This window comes from Gouania willdenowi, chromosome 9 (genome assembly GCF_900634775.1).
Source record: "Gouania willdenowi chromosome 9, fGouWil2.1, whole genome shotgun sequence".
Lineage (NCBI taxonomy): Eukaryota > Metazoa > Chordata > Actinopteri > Blenniiformes > Gobiesocidae > Gouania > Gouania willdenowi.
Window position 1 is genome coordinate 15,148,701 of NC_041052.1, and position 24,073 is coordinate 15,172,773.

At 39.0% G+C, this 24,073-nt stretch overlaps 3 protein-coding genes across 8 annotated transcripts; all 3 read right to left on the minus strand.

The window, feature by feature from the left end:
• Positions 1–188: 188 nt before the first annotated feature.
• LOC114470145 (uncharacterized) lies at positions 189–3,932 on the minus strand. 2 transcript variants are annotated; one of them, XM_028458157.1, is made up of 3 exons: positions 3,878–3,932; positions 1,087–2,407; positions 189–310 (listed from the first exon to the last, which is right to left on the minus strand). In XM_028458157.1, the coding sequence occupies exons 2-3, from the start codon at positions 2,181–2,183 to the stop codon at positions 289–291; spliced, it is 1,119 nt and encodes a 372-aa protein (XP_028313958.1). In that variant the 5' UTR covers positions 2,184–2,407; positions 3,878–3,932; the 3' UTR covers positions 189–288. The 2 variants fall into 2 exon arrangements, with proteins under 2 accessions (XP_028313958.1, XP_028313959.1); XM_028458158.1 differs by lacking the exon at positions 3,878–3,932 and adding an exon at positions 2,704–2,749.
• Positions 3,933–8,700: 4,768 nt separating this feature from the next.
• LOC114470056 (uncharacterized) lies at positions 8,701–12,211 on the minus strand. Of its 2 annotated transcripts, none has more exons than XM_028458062.1 (2): positions 12,157–12,211; positions 8,701–10,694 (listed from the first exon to the last, which is right to left on the minus strand). In XM_028458062.1, exon 2 carries the CDS (start codon positions 10,468–10,470, stop codon positions 9,256–9,258), a length of 1,215 nt encoding a protein of 404 aa, XP_028313863.1. In that variant the 5' UTR covers positions 10,471–10,694; positions 12,157–12,211; the 3' UTR covers positions 8,701–9,255. The 2 variants fall into 2 exon arrangements, with proteins under 2 accessions (XP_028313863.1, XP_028313865.1); XM_028458064.1 differs by lacking the exon at positions 12,157–12,211 and adding an exon at positions 10,990–11,036.
• A 2,251-nt stretch (positions 12,212–14,462) lies between these two features.
• On the minus strand, positions 14,463–20,230 carry LOC114470015 (uncharacterized). Of its 4 annotated transcripts, XR_003674820.1 has the most exons (3): positions 18,916–18,958; positions 16,544–18,620; positions 14,463–14,546 (listed from the first exon to the last, which is right to left on the minus strand). XR_003674820.1 is itself a non-coding variant. In XM_028457992.1 (2 exons), exon 2 carries the CDS (start codon positions 18,394–18,396, stop codon positions 17,191–17,193), a length of 1,206 nt encoding a protein of 401 aa, XP_028313793.1. In that variant the 5' UTR covers positions 18,397–18,620; positions 20,134–20,230; the 3' UTR covers positions 16,366–17,190. The 4 variants fall into 4 exon arrangements, 3 of the variants coding, with proteins under 3 accessions (XP_028313793.1, XP_028313792.1, XP_028313795.1); XM_028457992.1 differs by lacking the exons at positions 14,463–14,546; positions 18,916–18,958 and adding an exon at positions 20,134–20,230 and having other exon boundaries at positions 16,366–18,620; XM_028457991.1 differs by lacking the exon at positions 14,463–14,546 and having other exon boundaries at positions 16,366–18,620.
• Positions 20,231–24,073: the final 3,843 nt, after the last annotated feature.

The following is a 24,073-nucleotide window of genomic DNA, read 5'->3' on the forward strand; positions in this document are numbered from 1 at the left end:
AATTATCTGAATAAAATAAAATAAATGTGTGTGCTTACAAGTAGGCAACAAACAATGAACAAAGTCCTTGTAGAATACAAATTAATTTACAATTAATTTATTTATTTACAATTTATTTACACAAAGTAAAAATGGATATATAAACCAACTCAACATATATATAACACCAGTCCAACCAGTGCTGAGGAGTTCATCATGAGCTGGAGGTTATGGACCATGGACGTAGTCCTGGTCCTGGTTCTGGTCCATGAACTGTGTCCCTGACTGCTCCATGGAAGAAAATCTGCATTAAAATCGTCCTCCTTTTTTCCTGAATAGAAACATTGAAAATATTTGAATTTATTAATTATTTTGGCAGCCTCCACAATAAGAAAATACAAAAACAAACAATTGTGTAATCCTTAAGCCAAAAGTGTCGGTTGAAGCAAAGCTTATACAAACCTACCTTATCACAACAAAACTAAACAAGGCTCTCTAGATAATCACATACAAAAAATATTTAGCTTGTATTACTTTTTTAACAATACATATTCTACACAAGTTTTATATACAGTTTATACGTTCACATCAAACATATATACACATTAATGTATTTATGACATGTTACTCTTCTTTCTTATATTTACTAACAATATATTATTTAAAAAGCTTTTTAAAATGGTTTATGTTGTTTTATTTCATCCCTTACGCAGTTCCAAATTTTTACCCCTGATATTGTTATATTCATTCTTTTGACTGTCGTTCTAGCATTTTTCATCTTGAAATGTAGTTCTCCTCTTAAATTCTTCTCTCCACAATAAAACTTTTGTGCAACCATTTTGGAAGTGAACGTTTACTTTATAAATCATTTGGACAGTTTTGAGTTTGATGCGATCTGGAGTTTTAAATCTGGTGTTTTTAACAATAATCCATGTGTGTGTTCTCTGTATCCTGCGTTATTTATCAGTCTGATGGATCATTTTTTGCATTATGAATAACGTTTGGATGTTCGTCATGTATGTATTTCCCCAAACTTCTAGATAGGAAATCAAATATTGTAAAACAAGTGTATAATAAAGAGTGTGCAATGCTTTTTGATTAACTCACTCAGTGCCATAAAGAGTTTCTTCCTGGACGTCATTCCCTTTTGATTCTGATGAGAGATTGTCCAGCTGTTTCTTGTCCTCTTTGAACTTACTGAATTTTACCCAGTTTTTCAGAGAGTCCTTGGTGCTGGTCTTTGCTCTGACCCAGTTCTTTGAAGAGCCCTTGGCCTGGTCCATAATTTGTCCCAGGTTTTCAGAGAGTCCTTGGTCCTGGTGTTTGCTCTGACCAAGTTCTAATAAGAGTTGTTGGTCTGTTTCCTCCATTAAGTCTGATGAGAGGTTGTGAGGTAACTGGGTATCACTCTCTACACCTTCTGAGGACATTTGGTCTTGGGAAGCGTTATTTTCGATATCCTGGTGTTCAGTGTTGAATTGATGGTCGGACTCTATGTTCTCTAAAAAGGGTTGTGGGCATTCATACGCAGGATAATGGAAGTCTGGATTTACTGGGTAAAACATCCCATCAGGTATGGGCTGCTGGTGGTAGACCATACCAGTATTAGGTTCTGGGTAAACTGCTTCTAACGGCTTACCAAAGTGGACCAAATCCGTAGGGTCTCGGTATGCTGGTATTAACCGCTGAGGGGGCTGGGAGTAGTCAACTATACCACTACTAGTTTGTGGGTATAATGGTATCATCCACTGTTGTTGGGGAAAATTGTTGTCTACCTGTTCTGTGGAGAACTGTTCATCTGGTGTGGAATGGTAGTGGTAGATTATACCAGTATTGGGGTCTGGGTAAACTGGTGTCCAGAGGTGATTGGGATCTTGTGAAACACAGACGTTGTTTTTTGATGTTTCGACCCTCAGTTGTGCTTTTAGCTCCTCTATCATTTTGTCTGCAGTCTGCAATTTTTCTTCATAGTTTTGATGCATTTCCTGCATCTTCTCTTTATGTCGACACAGTTGGATTTCTTGCTCTTTGATCTTCTCCTTTAACGCACATTCGTTAGCCTCCGATTTCTGAAGTATTTCAGATTGTTTCATAATTAAATGTTTGCTCAGATTGTCTAATTCCTCTATCAGGTAATTAAAGAAATGGACGTCATCCACCTTTGTCTGAGTGGTATTGGCTTTTTTGTTTGTTGTCTTTGCCATGTTGATCGTGTTAAGTTAAAACTCTAAAGAAGTTTATTTATCAGGTGAAGCTTTGAAATTCTTTCCCTTACTGTTGCTGCTTCTGCTCAGAAAGTCTACCAAAGTAGACTCAGAACTCAGTGATGTCATCTCAGGTTTTAGAACTCTATCCTTAGAGAACACATGGTCACATGACTCTCTCTGCACGAATCAGCAGCCTTTGCTGTAGTAGTACTGTTTCTCAGCTGCAATAAAAAAAAAAAAAGTTAATTTAATAATGCAAAACATTTGCATTTTTCAAAATTAACAAGATGGAGTCTCTTTTTTACTGTATGTTGTCTGAAAAACATACTATAGCATCCCTCAGGATGTTGGGAAGAAAAATGACCTTCTTGACTGCAAAGTTGCTTTTTTGCTGAACAGAACTGCGGTTACTGTAGGCCGTAACCACGTCAACACAATAAACAGGCATAAACAGATTAGGCTGCTCCCTCATTCATTCACTTCCAACTTCCCTCTCACACACGTGCCGTCTCCTCACCCTTCCACACCTGACCCGCCCCTTTCTCCTCTCACAGCCACTCGCATCCCAGCTCTGTCCAACGGTGCATTCAAACAACACAAAATAATCAGAACCATCAGAACATCATTAATGAACAATAAAACTACAACTATTACACAACTGCAGATATGTTACAATAAATTTTTGTAGGTGCAACAGTTTTTAGATGATAATAATGAGCAGATTTGTGTTTATTTATCTAATTTACCCCAATGGGTAACACTTTACAACAAGGGCCCCTTAATTAACATTAGTTAAGGCATTATTAAGAATTAATTAACAGTTTAATAATGTTATAATAATTATGTATTAACTAACATACCAGTTAATGCATTGATAAGCAGTTAATATTACTTAGTAATTAAAAAACTCAGCATTAATGAATGTTATATAATGTAATTAGTTATCCTTCATTTACTTGCAGTGTTTATTTGGAGTGTGTATGTCAATGTCATCACCAGGTAACCCATACTTAACTTTAAGTACGGTAATTGCATAACATTATTAACCTTAGATAAACCTTAATAAATGTATAGAAGCTCCTCATAAGCATTACTTACCCTTAGTTAAGCATTAGTTAAGCCTTTCTGGACCCTTATTGTAAAGTGTTACACATATTTCAAACATTTAAAACTGATTTAAAACCCTTCTATTTTCTGTTGACTGATGGGGACAGATAGACAGACTCAGTGATGTGCCGTGACCAGTAGGGTTGGGTAGGCACGTTGCAAATCGAGACCACCAATGACAATTTCATGTTTTTGCTGGAAAGTTTTAATTCAATTCAAATAAACTTTATTTGTATAAAGCAATTTGCAACAGTCATCTCAATGCGCTTATCAAAATATAAGATTCAAAATAAGAAAGAAAAAACTCAAGATCCAGAAGCATTTAGCCATCTGAGACAAATAACATAAAAAACACCATTAAAGAAACATAAACAATTCATTAATATAGCCTCCATACTCTCCCAACAAGATATATCTCATGACACGGTAGGGCATCTGTTGTTTGTGTTGGAAACACAGAAACACGGAGAAAATGTCAACAACAACAACTCAGAACAGCGTCAGTGAGGAGCATCCACAAAGCCAATCCTTCATTTTGTACCATTCACTGTGAAGTTAGGTATGAAACAATTTTCTGACCTTACCTTTGCTGAAGGTCTTGTAACTCAGGTGTTGGGCTACCATCGTTTAAAAGCTGTCGTTTATCCTCAAAAAAAAGTTTCTCTATCGTCTCTTGCGTTGTCATCCTGCCTGTAGTTTTATCCCGCCCACTCACTAGAGCGAGAGAAAAAGTAGCAGCAGCGGTCACGTGGGATCAATTCACTAATGCACTGGGAACTTATAGCGTATAGCATTTAGCATAGCACGGTTACGTCCAAAGGCAGCATAGAGAGCTGCTTTTGGACATAAATGGTTTTCATCTTGGGGAACTGACTGCGCATGCACAAACACATAAAAACACGCTATGGGAATAAAGGCAGACCGTGTGCTTTTGGGAGGGAGTGTGGCCTCCTCCTGCCTTACAGCGGAATGAGACGGCAGCCTTTTCAGGAAATAGCGCTGTTTAGTAATTTGGGCTATGAAATGCACAAAATGCGTACTTTCAAACTTATAGGTACTGTAGGCTATTGGAAATGGAAAAATAAATAATTTATAATTATGTTATAATTAAAACCTTGCCTACCCTGCCTTCACATCACTGGACAGACTGACAATGGGTAGACTGGTGGGGGGACACAGACTGCCAGTGGGTAGACTGGTGGGGACAGACAGGCTGACAGTGGTTAGACTGATGGGGGCAGACAGACTGACAGTGGGTAGACTGGTGGGGACAGACAGATTTGGCAGTAGGTAGACTGGTGGGGACAGACAGACTGACAGTGTGTAGACTGCTGGGGACAGGCGGACTAACAGTGGGTAGACTGCTGGGGACAGACGGACTAACAGTGGGTAGACTGATGGGTACAGACAGACTGACAGTGGGTAGACTGGTGGGGAAAGACAGACTGACAGTGGGTATACTGATGGGGATGGACAGACTAACAGTGGGTAGACAGAGCTTTAAGTCACGTGGTGCATCTATCACATGACCTAAACTGGCCGATGAGTGGCGGTGCGTATGCATAGAGTGGCAGTCGATGGATACGTTTAACCTCTATTTTTAATTGCTTGCGTCAATTATCGTTTACAACCACAATTCTCCGGTTGAAACAATTACAAATCAAACATAATATAAATCAAACAGCAGTAAATACCTTCCAAGCAGAAAAGTCACCAATTCCATCTTCTACTCATCCAGACCATACACTGTAAAAAAGACCCGGGAAAGGGGCGGGGCCTGTGGGCAACAGCTGTCAGACAGTCCATCAAACATAATACTGGCTGTGATTGGTTCTTTTTGCTTTGTCGCGGAGCATTCTGGCAATTTGTCAAACGCTGCAGGAGCAGCAGGGGGGACTCAATGAGCTTGTTTTTTTCACACAAACTACTAGTTTGATGTAAAGCTGTCCTTACATAGCGACAGCTTTAGCAAATATGACAAAAAATCACTTTTACGTGAGTTGCAGACGGCACCTTTAAGGGCTCTTTTGCATTGAATCTCTCTTTACAGCATTCTCTACACCCAAGAACCAGTTCTTTGGTTTGGCCACTCATAGGGCTTTTCCACCAAGAGCACGGGCTTTTCGTTCAGAGCTATAGTTGGAGCAAGAGCTACCTTCAGAGCTAGTCCTGTTTAGCTGAAGAGCCAGTTTGGTTTTCCACCACAGTAGCGGCAAGTTGGGGCCACGTCTTTGCGTCACCACAATACGTCGGTACATCACTGATTACGTAGCAGTTTACCCAAGAGCGCTTGCGCCATAATGAAGACCATGTTTTGACTGTTGACATTGTATGAATACTATCCTATTCTATGTAAATATTCAGCTGAACAAATCCATCGGTCTTTAACGAAGTCACGGGAATCTGCGACATTTGTGAACACAGGTAATTATCAAAGACGTTTCATTGCTTAACAATGACCGTGTTAGTGTTAGCCTTAGCTACTTAGCTTAGCCACCTGCATAAGTACAGCAGATAAAGGCAATACATTGATTTTGATATGTTTATCATTATAGATGCTCTTAATGCTGACTGTGCACATCCGTGATTGCACTGCTGCGACACAATATGACCAGAATCAGCGCAAGTTTGTGTCAAACTCACGTATTCTGGTGTCATTCCATCCATCTCCATTTGGACCGAGGACCTACTGTGTGTGTGACTGAAGGGATGCTGGATTTAAATGTTTGTGTCCTCATCAAGCTGTTCAACTTGTGTTATTAATGATCAACGACACCTTATTTATCCACATTTGTTTTATACCTATTGCTGCTGTTTGATTTGTTTCAATAAATTTTGATTTGAGGAAATCTCCATTGCATTATATTTAAGTGTCCTACTCATTAGGTTAGTATTGTGTGAACTTTTCAATTCTATAAATGTTTAAAAATTTAAAAAAAAATACAAACCTAGTAGTGTGTGCTACAGCAGGACAGGTTATGTTTCTATCTTGCAAAAAGTGAATGTAAAAAGCAATTAAATTATCTGAATAAAATAAAATAAATGTGTGTGCTTACAAGTAGGCAACAAACAATGAACAAAGTCCTTGTAGAATACAAATTAATTTACAATTAATTTATTTATTTACAATTTATTTAAACAAAGTAAAAATGGATATATAAACCAACTCAACATATATATAACACCAGTCCAACCAATGCTGAGGAGTTCATCATGAGCTGGAGGTTATGGACCATGGACGTAGTCCTGGTCCTGGTTCTGGTCCATGAACTGTGTCCCTGACTGCTCCATGGAAGAAAATCTGCATTAAAATCGTCCTCCTTTTTTCCTGAATAGAAACATTGAAAATATTTGAATTTATTAATTATTTTGGCAGTCTCCACAATAAGAAAATACAAAAACAAACAATTGTGTAATCCTTAAGCCAAAAGTGTCGGTTGAAGCAAAGCTTATACAAACCTACCTTATCACAACAAAACTAAACAAGGCTCTCTAGATAATCACATACAAAAAATATTTAGCTTGTATTACTTTTTTAACAATACATATTCTACACAAGTTTTATATACAGTTTATACGTTCACATCAAACATATATACACATGAATGTATTTATGACATGTTACTCTTCTTTCTTATATTTACTAACAATATATTATTTAAAAAGCTTTTTAAAATGGTTTATGTTGTTTTATTTCATCCCTTACGCAGTTCCAAATTTTTACCCCTGATATTGTTATATTCATTCTTTTGACTGTTGTTCTAGCATTTTTCATCTTGAAATGTAGTTCTCCTCTTAAATTCTTCTCTCCACAATAAAACTTTTCTGCAACCCTTTTGGAAGTGAACGTTTACTTTATAAATCATTTGGACAGTTTTGAGTTTGATGTGATCTGGAGTTTTAAATCTGGTGTTTTTAACAATAATCCATGTGTGTGTTCTCTGTATCCTGCGTTATTTATCAGTCTGATGGATCATTTTTTGCATTATGAATAACGTTTGGATGTTCGTCATGTATGTATTTCCCCAAACTTCTAGATAGGAAATCAAATATGGTAAAACAAGTGTATAATAAAGAGTGTGCAATGCTTTTTGATTAACTCACTCAGTGCCATTGACGAGATAACTCGTCATTTCAAATCCAAACGCTCAGTGCCATTGACGAGATAACTCGACATTTGCGTTTTTTCACGGGGATTACTAGAAAACACACTGGCGGAGGTCCCTCATCAATATCTAAGCTGTGGGGTGTTGTAGTGACCAACTGTGCTCTGAAGATCGCAGCAGTACACCTTTAGATGAGAGATTAGCCACTGATGCTACCATTAGCTGGGGGGGAGAAGCAGGAATGGGTGAGATTATGGTGCTACGGAGTGATATTGTGAAGTATCCAGCAGCTCACAGCACCACATACTAACACAAAACATTGATGGACCTAAGTGGATTATTGATAATGTTGCAATGGTGAGATAAAACCATCAACTAACCGGTCATTGCTGCATGTCGGGAGGAAGAGGAAGTTGCGTGTGTGCAGACTGACGTGAGAGAAACTTGGAGGAACGCCAAAATACAGTAAGAAATCCATTCAACTCTGACATAGATAAATAATAATACTAAGCCCGGTCTTAGTAGGGTTTTTTTTGTTTGTTTGTTTTATATAAGGAAACAATGTTCAGATGTTAGAGTTGTCACTAAAGCAAAAAAAAAAAATAGCTTTAAAGTCACCGACAGGGTTTTTTACAAAAAGGCTGTTTTCTCAGCTTTTTGCTCTGAAACTGAAGATTTGTGTAAAACTTGCTCTATTTAATGGCTGATTACAAAGGAGGGAAGCGAGCCAGAAAGAAATTTGTTAATAAAAGTAGAGGCTTCAATCTTTCAGAATCTGGTGTCAGATTTCAGATAGTCATCGTAGAAAATATTCTGTGGGTCTTTAAAAATCAGTCAAAATGCTCAAAAACAGCTGGCACTGAGGGGGGGAGAAAATCTGAAAATGGTTGGCAATGAATGAGTTAAGAAAGAGCCTTGTTTTGTCCAGGAATAGAAAATAAAATTAGTTCTTTATAATAGTTTCATTTATTCAGAAAACAAATATAAATTCAAGTAAATGGTGTATAATGATATTTCAGGATGGAATACAGATCAATGAAATATTGCTGCTGCTTTCAGGAATATTAAAATATTATGGTTTCCTAGCTAACCAGCGGCTAACTGGCTTGCCTGCACCACATTAGAAGTAACGTTCATAATATTGATGAGGGAATATTGTAGCAAGTGAATATTGGTAGTAGGTTAACAACATTGTGAAATAAAACTTACCAGGATTAGAAACAGTTCTACAGGACGATCTCCTCCGTGGCTTTAGTTTTGTTCGGTCCGTGGGGCTCCGTCCACTTCCTCTGAACCTCTTCAGACACCCACAGTACCAGGAAACAATGTTCTCCTTCTCTGACCACTGCTGTCTTCTTGGACTCACTTTTAAATGTTTTTTGTCGGATTTGCGCCAACGTGACCAGCCGCTCGCCAGCTTAAAAAAAATGGCTGCTTTTCGTTTTTGGAGAACCGTCGATAACCCCGCCTACCACCCGCCCCCTTCAGAGCTGAGTTGTAGCCCAGAAGCTATGTGGGGCCAGCGTACCTCTGGTTTTTGCCTCCGAGAGCTGGAGCTATGTTGGTGGAAACAGAATGGCTCGGAGCCGAAACACGCGCTAGCTCCAAGTTAGCCCCTGCCCGGTGGAAAAGCCAGTCCAGGCCACCACACTGTCTGACCAGCACCGTCCCTGCACTTCGAGCACGTCATTCCTCATGTTAGCTGGTATAACAAACACACACTTAGAGCTGCTCTCTCACTCCAGTAGTGTTTGATTGGTGCTCGTACTTGGCTCTTGTCAGGCCAATCCTCCAAACAGTATGAGATTAGTCACTAGGGCCCCCAAAACTAAGTCCATGGCCTCATTGAGACTAATCTATAAAACCCTCCAAACTGAAACAAAAGCTGGGGATTTTTTCTTATTCTTCTTTTTTTTTTTGCGCATTGATTTCTTTGGAGCTTCTACATTGTGAGTTTGCACTTTGGTCTGATTGAGTTCTTCAGGAAGAGTTTCTTCCTGGACGTCATTCCCTTTTGATTCTGATGAGAGATTGTCCAGCTGTTTCTTGTCCTCTTTGAACTTACTGAATTTTACCCAGTTTTTCAGAGAGTCCTTGGTGCTGGTCTTTGCTCTGACCCAGTTCTTTGAAGAGCCCTTGGCCTGGTCCATAATTTGTCCCAGGTTTTCAGAGAGTCCTTGGTCCTGGTGTTTGCTCTGACCAAGTTCTAATAAGAGTTGTTGGTCTGTTTCCTCCATTAAGTCTGATGAGAGGTTGTGAGGTAACTGGGTATCACTCTCTACACCTTCTGAGGACATTTGGTCTTGGGAAGCGTTATTTTCGATATCCTGGTGTTCAGTGTTGAATTGATGGTCGGACTCTATGTTCTCTAAAAAGGGTTGTGGGCATTCATACGCAGGATAATGGAAGTCTGGATTTACTGGGTAAAACATCCCATCAGGTATGGGCTGCTGGTGGTAGACCATACCAGTATTAGGTTCTGGGTAAACTGCTTCTAACGGCTTACCAAAGTGGACCAAATCCGTAGGGTCTCGGTATGCTGGTATTAACCGCTGAGGGGGCTGGGAGTAGTCAACTATACCACTACTAGTATGTGGGTATAATGGTATCATCCACTGTTGTTGGGGAAAATTGTTGTCTACCTGTTCTGTGGAGAACTGTTCATCTGGTGTGGAATGGTAGTGGTAGATTATACCAGTATTGGGGTCTGGGTAAACTGGTGTCCAGAGGTGATTGGGATCTTGTGAAACACAGACGTTGTTTTTTGATGTTTCGACCCTCAGTTGTGCTTTTAGCTCCTCTATCATTTTGTCTGCAGTCTGCAATTTTTCTTCATAGTTTTGATGCATTTCCTGCATCTTCTCTTTATGTCGACACAGTTGGACTTCTTGCTCTTTGATCTTCTCCTTTAACGCACATTCGTTAGCCTCCGATTTCTGAAGTATTTCAGATTGTTTCATAATTAAATGTTTGCTCAGATTGTCTAATTCCTCTATCAGGTAATTAAAGAAATGGACGTCATCCACCTTTGTCTGAGTGGTATTGGCTTTTTTGTTTGTTGTCTTTGCCATGTTGATCGTGTTAAGTTAAAACTCTCAAGAAGTTTATTTATCAGGTGAAGCTTTGAAATTCTTTCCCTTACTGTTGCTGCTTCTGCTCAGAAAGTCTACCAAAGTAGACTCAGAACTCAGTGATGTCATCTCAGGTTTTAGAACTCTATCCTTAGAGAACACATGGTCACATGACTCTCTCTGCACGAATCAGCAGCCTTTGCTGTAGTAGTACTGTTTCTCAGCTGCAATAAAAAAAAAAAAGTTAATTTAATAATGCAAAACATTTGCATTTTTCAAAATTAACAAGATGGAGTCTCTTTTTTACTGTATGTTGTCTGAAAAACATACTATAGCATCCCTCAGGATGTTGGGAAGAAAAATGACCTTCTTGACTGCAAAGTTGCTTTTTTGCTGAACAGAACTGCGGTTACTGTAGGCCGTAACCACGTCAACACAATAAACAGGCATAAACAGATTAGGCTGCTCCCTCATTCATTCACTTCCAACTTCCCTCTCACACACGTGCCGTCTCCTCACCCTTCCACACCTGACCCGCCCCTTTCTCCTCTCACAGCCACTCGCATCCCAGCTCTGTCCAACGGTGCATTCAAACAACACAAAATAATCAGAACCATCAGAACATCATTAATGAACAATAAAACTACAACTATTACACAACTGCAGATATGTTACAATAAATTTTTGTAGGTGCAACAGTTTTTAGATGATAATAATGAGCAGATTTGTGTTTATTTATCTAATTTACCCCAATGGGTAACACAAGGGCCCCTTAATTAACATTAGTTAAGGCATTATTAAGAATTAATTAACAGTTTAATAATGTTATAATAATTATGTATTAACTAACATACCAGTTAATGCATTGATAAGCAGTTAATATTACTTAGTAATTAAAAAACTCAGCATTAATGAATGTTATATAATGTAATTAGTTATCCTTCATTTACTTGCAGTGTTTATTTGGAGTGTGTATGTCAATGTCATCACCAGGTAACCCATACTTAACTTTAAGTACGGTAATTGCATAACATTATTAACCTTAGATAAACCTTAATAAATGTATAGAAGCTCCTCATAAGCATTACTTACCCTTAGTTAAGCATTAGTTAAGCCTTTCTGGACCCTTATTGTAAAGTGTTACACATATTTCAAACATTTAAAACTGATGAAAAAACCCTTCTATTTTCTGTTGACTGATGGGGACTGATAGACAGACTCAGTGATGTGCCGTGACCAGTAGGGTTGGGTAGGCACGTTGCAAATCGAGACCACCAATGACAATTTCATGTTTTTGCTGGAAAGTTTTAATTCAATTCAAATAAACTTTATTTGTATAAAGCAATTTGCAACAGTCATCTCAATGCGCTTATCAAAATATAAGATTCAAAATAAGAAAGAAAAAACTCAAGATCCAGAAGCATTTAGCCATCTGAGACAAATAACATAAAAAACACCATTAAAGAAACATAAACAATTCATTAATATAGCCTCCATACTCTCCCAACAAGATATATCTCATGACACGGTAGGGCATCTGTTGTTTGTGTTGGAAACACAGAAACACGGAGAAAATGTCAACAACAACAGCTCAGAACAGCCTCAGTGAGGAGCATCCACAAAGCCAATCCTTCATTTTGTACCATTCACTGTGAAGTTAGGTATGAAACAATTTTCTGACCTTACCTTTGCTGAAGGTCTTGTAACTCAGGTGTTGGGCTACCATCGTTTAAAAGCTGTCGTTTATCCTCAAAAAAAAAGTTTCTCTATCGTCTCTTGCGTTGTCATCCTGCCTGTAGTTTTATAATTATGTTATAATTAAAACCTTGCCTACCCTGCCTTCACATCACTGGACAGACTGACAATGGGTAGACTGGTGGGGGGACACAGACTGCCAGTGGGTAGACTGGTGGGGGGACACAGACTGCCAGTGGGTAGACTGGTGGGGACAGACAGGCTGACAGTGGTTAGACTGATGGGGGCAGACAGACTGACAGTGGGTAGACTGGTGGGGAAAGACAGACTGACAGTGGGTAGACTGGTGGGGACAGACAGATTTGGCAGTAGGTAGACTGGTGGGGACAGGCGGACTAACAGTGGGTAGACTGCTGGGGACAGACGGACTAACAGTGGGTAGACTGATGGGTACAGACAGACTGACAGTGGGTAGACTGGTGGGGAAAGACAGACTGACAGTGGGTATACTGATGGGGATGGACAGACTAACAGTGGGTAGACAGAGCTTTAAGTCACGTGGTGCATCTATCACATGACCTAAACTGGCCGATGAGTGGCGGCGCGTATGCATAGAGTGGCAGTCGATGGATACGTTTAACCTCTATTTTTAATTGCTTGCGTCAATTATCGTTTACAACCACAATTCTCCGGTTGAAACAATTACAAATCAAACATAATGTAAATCAAACAGCAGTAAATACCTTCCAAGCAGAAAAGTCACCAATTCCATCTTCTACTCATCCAGACCATACACTGTAAAAAAGACGGTGCTACAGCCCCGGGAAAGGGGAGGGGCCTGTGGGCAACAGCTGTCAGACAGTCCATCAAACATAATACTGGCTGTGATTGGTTCTTTTTGCTTTGTCGCGGAGCATTCTGGCAATTTGCCAAACGCTGCAGGAGCAGCAGGGGGGACTCAATGAGCTTGTTTTTTTCACACAAACTACTACTTTGATGTAAAGCTGTCCTTACATAGCGACAGCTTTAGCAAATATGACAAAAAATCACTTTTACGTGAGTTGCAGACGGCACCTTTAAGGGCTCTTTTGCATTGAATCTCTCTTTACAGCATTCTCTACACCCAAGAACCAGTTCTTTGGTTTGGCCACTCATAGGGTATTTCCACCAAGAGCACGGGCTTTTCGTTCAGAGCTATAGTTGGAGCAAGAGCTACCTTCAGAGCTAGTCCTGTTTAGCTGAAGAGCCAGTTTGGTTTTCCACCACAGTAGCGGCAAGTTGGGGCCACGTCTTTGCGTCACCACAATACGTCGGTACATCACTGATTACGTAGCAGTTTACCCATGAGCGCTTGCGCCATAATGAAGACCATGTTTTGACTGTTGACATTGTATGAATACTATCCTATTCTATGTAAATATTCAGCTGAACAAATCCATCCGTCTTTAACGAAGTCACGGGAATCTGCGACATTTGTGAACACAGGTAATTATCAAAGACGTTTTATTGCTTAACAATGACCGTGTTAGTGTTAGCCTTAGCTACTTAGCTTAGCCACCTGCATAAGTACAGCAGATAAAGGCAATACGTTGATTTTGATATGTTTATCATTATAGATGCTCTTAATGCTGACTGTGCACATCCGTGATTGCACTGCTGGGACACAATATGACCAGAATCAGCGCAAGTTTGTGTCAAACTCACGTATTCTGGTGTCATTCCATCCATCTCCATTTGGACCGAGGACCTACTGTGTGTGTGACTGAAGGGATGCTGGATTTAAATGTTTGTGTCCTCATCAAGCTGTTCAACTTGTGTTATTAATGATCAACGACACCTTATTTATCCACATTTGTTTTATACCTATTGCTGCTGTTTGATTTGTTTCAATAAATTTTGATTTGAGGAAATCTCCATTGCATTATATTTAAGTGTCCTACTCATTAGGTTAGTATTGTGTGAACTTTTCAATTCTATAAATGTATCAAAATTTAAAAAAAAATACAAACCTAATAGTGTGTGCTACAGCAGGACAGGTTGTGTTTCTATCTTGCAAAAAGTGAATGTAAAAAGCAATTAAATTATCTGAATAAAATAAAATAAATGTGTGTGCTTACAAGTAGGCAACAAACAATGAACAAAGTCCTTGTAGAATACAAATTAATTTACAATTAATTTATTTATTTACAATTTATTTAAACAAAGTAAAAATGGATATATAAACCAACTCAACATATATATAACACCAGTCCAACCAGTGCTGAGGAGTTCATCATGAGCTGGAGGTTATGGACCATGGACGTAGTCCTGGTCCTGGTTCTGGTCCATGAACTGTGTCCCTGACTGCTCCATGGAAGAAAATCTGCATTAAAATCGTCCTCCTTTTTTCCTGAATAGAAACATTGAAAATATTTGAATTTATTAAGTATTTTGGCAGTCTCCACAATAAGAAAATACAAAAACAAACAATTGTGTAATCCTTAAGCCAAAAGTGTCGGTTGAAGCAAAGCTTATACAAACCTACCTTATCACAACAAAACTAAACAAGGCTCTCTAGATAATCACATACAAAAAAATATTTAGCTTGTATTACTTTTTTAACAATACATATTCTACACAAGTTTTATATACAGTTTATACGTTCACATCAAACATATATACACATGAATGTATTTATGACATGTTACTCTTCTTTCTTATATTTACTAACAATATATTATTTAAAAAGCTTTTTAAAATGGTTTATGTTGTTTTATTTCATCCCTTACGCAGTTCCAAATTTTTACCCCTGATATTGTTATATTCATTCTTTTGACTGTTGTTCTAGCATTTTTCATCTTGAAATGTAGTTCTCCTCTTAAATTCTTCTCTCCACAATAAAACTTTTCTGCAACCCTTTTGGAAGTGAACGTTTACTTTATAAATCATTTGGACAGTTTTGAGTTTGATGCGATCTGGAGTTTTAAATCTGGTGTTTTTAACAATAATCCATGTGTGTGTTCTCTGTATCCTGCGTTATTTATCAGTCTGATGGATCATTTTTTGCATTATGAATAACGTTTGGATGTTCGTCATGTATGTATTTCCCCAAACTTCTAGATAGGAAATCAAATATGGTAAAACAAGTGTATAATAAAGAGTGTGCAATGCTTTTTGATTAACTCACTCAGTGCCATTGACGAGATAACTCGTCATTTCAAATCCAAACGCTCAGTGCCATTGACGAGATAACTCGACATTTGCGTTTTTTCACGGGGATTACTAGAAAACACACTGGCGGAGGTCCCTCATCAATATCTAAGCTGTGGGGTGTTGTAGTGACCAACTGTGCTCTGAAGATCGCAGCAGTACACCTTTAGATGAGAGATTAGCCACTGATGCTACCATTAGCTGGGGGGGAGAAGCAGGAATGGGTGAGATTATGGTGCTACGGAGTGATATTGTGAAGTATCCAGCAGCTCACAGCACCACATACTAACACAAAACATTGATGGACCTAAGTGGATTATTGATAATGTTGCAATGGTGAGATAAAACCATCAACTAACCGGTCATTGCTGCATGTCGGGAGGAAGAGGAAGTTGCGTGTGTGCAAACTGACGTGAGAGATACTTGGAGGAACGCCAAAATACAGTAAGAAATCCATTCAACTCTGACATAGATAAATAATAATACTAAGCCCGGTCTTAGTAGGGTTTTTTTTGTTTGTTTGTTTTATATGAGGAAACAATGTTCAGATGTTAGAGTTGTCACTAAAGCAAAAAAAAAAAAATAGCTTTAAAGTCACCGACAGGGTTTTTTACAAAAAGGCTGTTTTCTCAGCTTTTTGCTCTGAAACTGAAGATTTGTGTAAAACTTGCTCTATTTAACGGCTGATTACAAAGGAAGGAAGCGAGCCAGAAAGAAATTTGTTAATAAAAGTAGAGGCTTCAATCTTTCAGAATCTGGTGTCAGATTTCAGATAGTCATCGTAGAAAATATTCTGTGGGTCTTTAAAAATCAGTCAAAATGCTCAAAAACAGCTGGCACTGAGGGGGGGAGAAAATCTGAAAATGGTTGGCAATGAATGAGTTAAGAAAGAGCCTTGTTTTGTCCAGGAATAGAAAATAAAATTAGTTCTTTATAATAGTTTCATTTATTCAGAAAACAAATATAAATTCAAGTAAATGGTGTATTATGATATTTCAGGATGGAATACAGATCAATGAAATATTGCTGCTGCTTTCAGGAATATTAAAATATTATGGTTTCCTAGCTAACCAGCGGCTAACTGGCTTGCCTGCACCACATTAGAAGTAATCTTCATAATATTGATGAGGGAATATTGTAGCAAGTGAATATTGGTAGTAGGTTAACAACATTGTGAAATAAAACTTACCAGGATTAGAAAGAGTTCTACAGGACGATCTCCTCCGTGGCTTTAGTTTTGTTCGGTCCGTGGGGCTCCGTCCACTTCCCCTGAACCTCTTCAGACACCCACAGTACCAGGAAACAATGTTCTCCTTCTCTGACCACTGCTGTCTTCTTGGACTCACTTTTAAATGTTTTTTGTCGGATTTGCGCCAACGTGACCAGCCGCTCGCCAGCTTAAAAAAAATGGCTGCTTTTCGTTTTTGGAGAACCGTCGATAACCCCGCCTACCACCCGCCCCCTTCAGAGCTGAGTTGTAGCCCAGAAGCTATGTGGGGCCAGCGTACCTCTGGTTTTTGCCTCCGAGAGCTGGAGCTATGTTGGTGGAAACAGAATGGCTCGGAGCCGAAACACGCGCTAGCTCCAAGTTAGCCCCTGCCCGGTGGAAAAGCCAGTCCAGGCCACCACACTGTCTGACCAGCAACGTCCCTGCACTTCGAGCACGTCATTCCTCATGTTAGCTGGTATAACAAACACACACTTAGAGCTGCTCTCTCACTCCAGTAGTGTTTGATTGGTGCTCATACTTGGCTCTTGTCAGGCCAATCCTCCAAACAGTATGACATTAGTCACTAGGGCCCCCAAAACTAAGTCCATGGCCTCATTGAGACTAATCTATAAAACCCTCCAAACTGAAACAAAAGCTGGGGATTTTTTCTTATTCTTCTTTTTTTTTCTGCGCATTGATTTCTTTGGAGCTTCTACATTGTGAGTTTGCACTTTGGTCTGATTGAGTTCTTCAGGAAGAGTTTCTTCCTGGACGTCATTCCCTTTTGATTCTGATGAGAGATTGTCCAGCTGTTTCTTGTCCTCTTTGAACTTACTGAATTTTACCCAGTTTTTCAGAGAGTCCTTGGTGCTGGTCTTTGCTCTGACCCAGTTCTTTGAAGAGCCCTTGGCCTGGTCCATAATTTGTCCCAGGTTTTCAGAGAGTCCTTGGTCCTGGTGTTTGCTCTGACCAAGTTCTAATAAGAGTTGTTGGTCTGTTTCCTCCATTAAGTCTGATGAGAGGTTGTGAGGTAACTGGGTATCACTCTCTACACCTTCTGAGGACATTTGGTCTTGGGAAGCGTTATTTTCGATATCCTGGTGTTCAGTGTTGAATTGATGGTCGGACTCTATGTTCTCTAAAAAGGGTTGTGGGCATTCATACGCAGGATAATGGAAGTCTGGATTTACTGGGTAAAACATCCCATCAGGTATGGGCTGCTGGTGGTAGACCATACCAGTATTAGGTTCTGGGTAAACTGCTTCTAACGGCTTACCAAAGTGGACCAAATCTGTAGGGTCTCGGTATGCTGGTATTAACCGCTGAGGGGGCTGGGAGTAGTCAACTATACCACTACTAGTATGTGGGTATAATGGTATCATCCACTGTTGTTGGGGAAAATTGTTGTCTACCTGTTCTGTGGAGAACTGTTCATCTGGTGTGGAATGGTAGTGGTAGATTATTCCAGTATTGGGGTCTGGGTAAACTGGTGTCCATAGGTGATTGGGATCTTGTGAAACACAGACGTTGTTTTTTGATGTTTCGACCCTCAGTTGTGCTTTTAGCTCCTCTATCATGTTGTCTGCAGTCTGCAATTTTTCTTCATAGTTTTGATGCATTTCCTGCATCTTCTCTTTATGTCGACACAGTTGGACTTCTTGCTCTTTGATCTTCTCCTTTAACGCACATTCGTTAGCCTCCGATTTCTGAAGTATTTCAGATTGTTTCATAATTAAATGTTTGCTCAGATTGTCTAATTCCTCTATCAGGTAATTAAAGAAATCCACCTTTGTCTGAGTGGTATTGGCTTTTTTGTTTGTTGTCTTTGCCATGTTGATCGTGTTAAGTTAAAACTTTAAAGAAGTTTATTTATCAGGTGAAGCCTTGAAATTCTTTCCCTTACTGTTGCTGCTTCTGCTCAGAAAGTCTACCAAAGTAGACTCAGAACTCAGTGATGTCATCTCAGGTTTTAGAACTCTATCCTTAGAGAACACATGGTCACATGACTCTCTCTGCACGAATCAGCAGCCTTTGCTGTAGTAGTACTGTTTCTCAGCTGCAATAAAAAAAAAAAAGTTAATTTAATAATGCAAAACATTTGCATTTTTCAAAATTAACAAGATGGAGTCTCTTTTTTACTGTATGTTGTCTGAAAAACATACTATAGCATCCCTCAGGATGTTGGGAAGAAAAATGACCTTCTTGACTGCAAAGTTGCTTTTTTGCTGAACAGAACTGCGGTTACTGTAGGCCGTAACCACGTCAACACAATAAACAGGCATAAACAGATTAGGCTGCTCCCTCATTCATTCACTTCCAACTTCCCTCTCACACACGTGCCGTCTCCTCACCCTTCCACACCTGACCCGCCCCTTTCTCCTCTCACAGCCACTCGCATCCCAGCTCTGTCTAACGGTGCATTCAAACAACACAAAATAATCAGAACCATCAGAACATCATTAATGAACAATAAAACTACAACTATTACACAACTGCAGATATGTTACAATAAATTTTTGTAGGTGCAACAGTTTTTAGATGATAATAATGAGCAGATTTGTGTTTATTTATCTAATTTACCCCAATGGGTAACACTTTACAACAAGGGCCCCTTAATTAACATTAGTTAAGGCATTATTAAGAATTAATTAACAGTTTAATAATGTTATAATAATTATGTATTAACTAACATACCAGTTAATGCATTGATAAGCAGTTAATATTACTTAGTAATTAAAAAACTCAGCATTAATGAATGTTATATAATGTAATTAGTTATCCTTAGGGATGCATTGCTTATAACTATAATATAATTTCCCTCCTAATCATTTACTTGCAGTGTTTATTTGGAGTGTGTATGTCAATGTCATCACCAGGTAACCCATACTTAACTTTAAGTACGGTAATTGCATAACATTATTAACCTTAGATAAACCTTAATAAATGTATAGAAGCTCCTCATAAGCATTACTTACCCTTAGTTAAGCATTAGTTAAGCCTTTCTGGACCCTTATTGTAAAGTGTTACACATATTTCAAACATTTAAAACTGATGAAAAAACCCTTCTATTTTCTGTTGACTGATGGGGACAGATAGACAGACTCAGTGATGTGCCGTGACCAGTAGGGTTGGGTAGGCACGTTGCAAATCGAGACCACCAATGACAATTTCATGTTTTTGCTGGAAAGTTTTAATTCAATTCAAATAAACTTTATTTGTATAAAGCAATTTGCAACAGTCATCTCAATGCGCTTATCAAAATATAAGATTCAAAATAAGAAAGAAAAAACTCAAGATCCAGAAGCATTTAGCCATCTGAGACAAATAACATAAAAAACACCATTAAAGAAACATAAACAATTCATTAATATAGCCTCCATACTCTCCCAACAAGATATATCTCATGACACGGTAGGGCATCTGTTGTTTGTGTTGGAAACACAGAAACACGGAGAAAATGTCAACAACAACAGCTCAGAACAGCCTCAGTGAGGAGCATCCACAAAGCCAATCCATCATTTTGTACCATTCACTGTGAAGTTAGGTATGAAACAATTTTCTGACCTTACCTTTGCTGAAGGTCTTGTAACTCAGGTGTTGGGCTACCATCGTTTAAAAAGCTGTCGTTTATCCTCAAAAAAAAAGTTTCTCTATCGTCTCTTGCGTTGTCATCCTGCCTGTAGTTTTATCCCGCCCACTCACTAGAGCGAGAGAAAAAGTAGCAGCAGCGGTCACGTAGTATCAATTCACTAATGCACTGGGAACTTATAGCGTATAGCATTTAGCATAGCACGGTTACGTCCAAAGGCAGCAAAGAGAGCTGCTTTTGGACATAAATGGTTTTCATCTTGGGGAACTGACTGCGCATGCACAAACACATAAAAACACGCTATGGGAACAAAGGCAGACCGTGTGCTTTTGGGAGGGAGTGTGGCCTCCTCCTGCCTTACAGCGGAATGAGACGGCAGCCTTTTCAGGAAATAGCGCTGTTTAGTAATTTGGGCTATGAAATGCACAAAATGCGTACTTTCAAACTTATAGGTACTGTAGGCTATTGGAAATGGAAAAATAAATAATTTATAATTATGTTATAATTAAAACCTTGCCTACCCTGCCTTCACATCACTGGACAGACTGACAATGGGTAGACTGGTGGGGGGACACAGACTGCCAGTGGGTAGACTGGTGGGGACAGACAGGCTGACAGTGGTTAGACTGATGGGGGCAGACAGACTGACAGTGGGTAGACTGGTGGGGACAGACAGATTTGGCAGTAGGTAGACTGGTGGGGACAGACAGACTAACAGTGGGTAAACTGCTGGGGACAGACGGACTAACAGTGGGTAGACTGATGGGTACAGACAGACTGACAGTGGGTAGACTGGTGGGGAAAGAAAGACTGACAGTGGGTAGACTGGTGGGGAAAGACAGACTGACAGTGGGTATACTGATGGGGATGGACAGACTAACAGTGGGTAGACGGAGCTTTAAGTCACGTGGTGCATCTATCACATGACCTAAACTGGCCGATGAGTGGCGGCGCATATGCATAGAGTGGCAGTCGATGGATACGTTTAACCTCTATTTTTAATTGCTTGCGTCAATTATCGTTTACAACCACAATTCTCCGGTTGAAACAATTACAAATCAAACATAATGTAAATCAAACAGCAGTAAATACCTTCCAAGCAGAAAAGTCACCAATTCCATCTTCTACTCATCCAGACCATACACTGTAAAAAAGACGGTGCTACAGCCCCGGGAAAGGGGAGGGGCCTGTGGGCAACAGCTGTCAGACAGTCCATCAATCATAATACTGGCTGTGATTGGTTCTTTTTGCTTTGTCGCGGAGCATTCTGGCAATTTGCCAAACGCTGCAGGAGCAGCAGGGGGGACTCAATGAGCTTGTTTTTTTCACACAAACTACTAGTTTGATGTAAAGCTGTCCTTACATAGCGACAGCTTTAGCAAATATGACAAAAAATCACTTTTACGTGAGTTGTAGACGGCACCTTTAAGGGCTCTTTTGCATTGAATCTCTCTTTACAGCATTCTCTACACCCAAGAACCAGTTCTTTGGTTTGGCCACTCATAGGGCTTTTCCACCAAGAGCACGGGCTTTTCGTTCAGAGCTATAGTTGGAGCAAGAGCTACCTTCAGAGCTAGTCCTGTTTAGCTGAAGAGCCAGTTTGTTTTTCCACCACAGTAGCGGCAAGTTGGGGCCACGTCTTTGCGTCACCACAATACGTCGGTACATCACTGATTACGTAGCAGTTTACCCATGAGCGCTTGCGCCATAATGAAGACCATGTTTTGACTGTTGACATTGTATGAATACTATCCTATTCTATGTAAATATTCAGCTGAACAAATCCATCCGTCTTTAACGAAGTCACGGGAATCTGCGACATTTGTGAACACAGGTAATTATCAAAGACGTTTTATTGCTTAACAATGACCGTGTTAGTGTTAGCCTTAGCTACTTAGCTTAGCCACCTGCATAAGTACAGCAGATAAAGGCAATACGTTGATTTTGATATGTTTGTTTATCATTATAGATGCTCTTAATGCTGACTGTGCACATCCGTGATTGTACTGCTGCGACACAATATGACCAGAATCAGCGCAAGTTTGTGTCAAACTAACGTATCCTGGTGTCATTCCATCCATCTCCATTTGGACCGAGGACCTACTGTGTGTGTGACTGAAGGGATGCTGGATTTAAATGTTTGTGTCCTCATCAAGCTGTTCAACTTGTGTTATTAATGATCAACGACACCTTATTTATCCACATTTGTTTTATACCTATTGTTGCTGTTTGATTTGTTTCAATAAATTTTGATTTGAGGAAATCTCCATTGCATTATATTTAAGTGTCCTACTCATTAGGTTAGTATTGTGTGAACTTTTCAATTCTATAAATGTATCAAAATTTAAAAAAAAATACAAACCTAGTAGTGTGTGCTACAGCAGGACAGGTTATGTTTCTATCTTGCAAAAAGTGAATGTAAAAAGCAATTAAATTATCTGAATAAAATAAAATAAATGTGTGTGCTTACAAGTAGGCAACAAACAATGAACAAAGTCCTTGTAGAATACAAATTAATTTACAATTAATTTATTTATTTACAATTTATTTAAACAAAGTAAAAATGGATATATAAACCAACTCAACATATATATAACACCAGTCCAACCAGTGCTGAGGAGTTCATCATGAGCTGGAGGTTATGGACCATGGACGTAGTCCTGGTCCTGGTTCTGGTCCATGAACTGTGTCCCTGACTGCTCCATGGAAGAAAATCTGCATTAAAATCGTCCTCCTTTTTTCCCGAATAGAAACATTGAAAATATTTGAATTTATTAAGTATTTTGGCAGTCTCCACAATAAGAAAATACAAAAACAAACAATTGTGTAATCCTTAAGCCAAAAGTGTCGGTTGAAGCAAAGCTTATACAAACCTACCTTATCACAACAAAACTAAACAAGGCTCTCTAGATAATCACATACAAAAAAATATTTAGCTTGTATTACTTTTTTAACAATACATATTCTACACAAGTTTTATATACAGTTTATACGTTCACATCAAACATATATACACATGAATGTATTTATGACATGTTACTCTTCTTTCTTATATTTACTAACAATATATTATTTAAAAAGCTTTTTAAAATGGTTTATGTTGTTTTATTTCATCCCTTACGCAGTTCCAAATTTTTACCCCTGATATTGTTATATTCATTCTTTTGACTGTTGTTCTAGCATTTTTCATCTTGAAATGTAGTTCTCCTCTTAAATTCTTCTCTCCACAATAAAACTTTTCTGCAACCCTTTTGGAAGTGAACGTTTACTTTATAAATCATTTGGACAGTTTTGAGTTTGATGCGATCTGGAGTTTTAAATCTGGTGTTTTTAACAATAATCCATGTGTGTGTTCTCTGTATCCTGCGTTATTTATCAGTCTGATGGATCATTTTTTGCATTATGAATAACGTTTGGATGTTCGTCATGTATGTATTTCCCCAAACTTCTAGATAGGAAATCAAATATGGTAAAACAAGTGTATAATAAAGAGTGTGCAATGCTTTTTGATTAACTCACTCAGTGCCATTGACGAGATAACTCGTCATTTCAAATCCAAACGCTCAGTGCCATTGACGAGATAACTCGACATTTGCGTTTTTTCACGGGGATTACTAGAAAACACACTGGCGGAGGTCCCTCATCAATATCTAAGCTGTGGGGTGTTGTAGTGACCAACTGTGCTCTGAAGATCGCAGCAGTACACCTTTAGATGAGAGATTAGCCACTGATGCTACCATTAGCTGGGGGGGAGAAGCAGGAATGGGTGAGATTATGGTGCTACGGAGTGATATTGTGAAGTATCCAGCAGCTCACAGCACCACATACTAACACAAAACATTGATGGACCTAAGTGGATTATTGATAATGTTGCAATGGTGAGATAAAACCATCAACTAACCGGTCATTGCTGCATGTCG